The sequence below is a fragment of the Colobus angolensis genome, unplaced genomic scaffold (genome assembly GCF_000951035.1).
Source record: "Colobus angolensis palliatus isolate OR3802 unplaced genomic scaffold, Cang.pa_1.0 Scaffold136, whole genome shotgun sequence".
Classification (NCBI taxonomy): domain Eukaryota; kingdom Metazoa; phylum Chordata; class Mammalia; order Primates; family Cercopithecidae; genus Colobus; species Colobus angolensis.
Window position 1 is genome coordinate 1,006,148 of NW_012114444.1, and position 1,909 is coordinate 1,008,056.

Below are 1,909 nucleotides of genomic sequence, written 5' to 3' on the forward strand. Positions count from 1 at the left end.
TCCCCAGAGAGCCCCTCCCCTCCCCCACTGAATCCCACCCCTTCTCAGAGAGGTCCCTCCACCCCTGAGCCCTACCCTTCCCCATCCCACAGAGGCCCCTCCCTCACCGTGTCCCTGGCCACACACCAAGTAAGTCTCCAGCTATTTGACTGACTGCCACCTGCTCACTAAGCTGCCTCCCAACAGAACCGAGTCAATCCCTGTGGGCCCCTGGAGGTGTGGCGACACCACCCACCTTGGTTATGGAGGAGTCTACTGAGCCCACAATCCACACGCTCCTGTGTGTGGACCCCCACGCCTGCTGGACTGCAGCACTCCCAGGCTCCAGCACTCCATGCCTGTACTAGGCCAGAAAGACACAGCCATCCTCCCAGTTCCTGCACCCTCTGACCTTTAAGCTGGGCTACCTGTGGCAGGAAGACCCCTCCAGAGTGCCTGCAGCTGCTACCCCTCAGCCTGTCTTGGGGCAACACCCCCGTGGGAGGCCCTTGGGAGACAGCCCTGAAGCTGCCCAAACCCCACCAGCGGGCACCAGGTCCCTCCAGAGTGCGGGTTTTCCAGCTCACAGCCAGAGGCTACTCCCCCCGCAGCTCCTCGGGTAAGGGGCCCGAATCCCTCAGAGGACCAGCCCTCCCTGCTCCCTTTCCCCCCGGCTGAAGGTGACACAGGGGCCCACCTCAGTGGCCGCCCTGGGGCCTGCTTGTCCAAGGGTCCCCGGAAGCAGCAGTGAATCCTGTCCTTCTCAGTCCCAGCAGCGGCCTCACAGAGTGAGGAGGCCCAGGAAGGCCTGGGAGCAGGGCCAGCCCCCATTAGGGAGTGAGGTCAGGAGGGATTCAGCCATTTCTCACACTCAAACAGAACCTCGGGCCGCACAGTTCAGGAACACACCATCGGGGCTACTGGCTGCTTGGAGTTTATTTTCCGCTTGGTGCCAGGTGCACAGTTCCAGATGTCAGGAAAGCTAGCGAGTGCCAGGGCCGGGCGGTAGACAGCGGGGCCCTCACTCCTTTTTGGTGTCTGCTGTGTTGATGCGAAGGTCTGCTTGCTGCAGCCGCCTGGTCTACAGGGTGGGGAGTGGGACGTGGGGAGGGGACAGGGGACAGGGCGCAGGGAGTGGGGAGGGGCTCTGGTGGGCTAGCGCCTCCGCAGGCCTTGGGCTGGTGGTAACCGCTCAGGTCAGGACGGGGGTCCAGCGCTGGCTGTGCTGGACTGACCGCCGGGCTGCTTCCTCGGGGCATCCCGAGCCAGGCCACCGGTGGTCATGCTGCTGGAGGCCTGGGGCGGTTCCGGGTGCTCTGCGGACTCCAACACCGTGGCCATGAATGGAAGGGTGGACTTCCCGAAAAAGAAGCTGGCCCACCAGTGACCCGGGTCAGCCTTGGGGAGACCTGAGAGAAGCAAAGTGGGGTCTTGATGCTGCCAGCTCCTGGGGGCAGGGGCAGAGAGAGAGAGGAGCGTCCTGCACTCACCTGGGGGGTGGGGAATGGCTTCCCCGGGGCACTCGGTACTGCCGCAGGAGCTGTTGCTGGAAGTGGAACCCAGGCGGCCTGGAGAGGAGAGGTCCCATCAGCAACGCGGGGCACAGAGCCCCCCCCAGCCCACCGGCCTTCAGGCCGAGCGCTGGTTCCGCAGGCTGCACAGGGGGTGCACTGGCGCTAACAGAGCATCTACGTGGGCGGGGGACAGAGGCTACTCACGCCGGTAGTAGTCGTGGGTGGCCACGAGCGAGCCGCTGGAGGGGATGGCCGCCATGCTCCGGCTTGCTGGCTGGTGGGACCTGCGCATGGGGGTCGGGGAGCCCCTCGGATCAGCGGGATTCCCTCAGGAAGGGCGCTCCCCAGCGGGTGGAGCCGCCACGCTGGGTTCTTTACCGAGGCGGGGCTCCCCAGCTCCCGGGACCGCCTTCGCT

At 65.5% G+C, this 1,909-nt stretch overlaps 2 protein-coding genes across 2 annotated transcripts in view; both read right to left on the reverse strand.

Annotated features, from left to right (window-relative positions):
• Positions 1-1,909, reverse strand: part of DNAJC5 (DnaJ (Hsp40) homolog, subfamily C, member 5) — a 1,035,873-nt gene that overhangs the window by 466,574 nt on the left and 567,390 nt on the right. The gene's annotated exons all lie outside the window — the stretch shown is intronic.
• PPDPF (pancreatic progenitor cell differentiation and proliferation factor) lies at positions 896-1,908 on the reverse strand. The gene is made up of 3 exons (XM_011934445.1): positions 1,698-1,908; positions 1,470-1,547; positions 896-1,388 (listed from the first exon to the last, which is right to left on the reverse strand). Exons 1-3 carry the CDS (start codon positions 1,783-1,785, stop codon positions 1,177-1,179), a joined length of 378 nt encoding a protein of 125 aa, XP_011789835.1. The 5' UTR covers positions 1,786-1,908; the 3' UTR covers positions 896-1,176.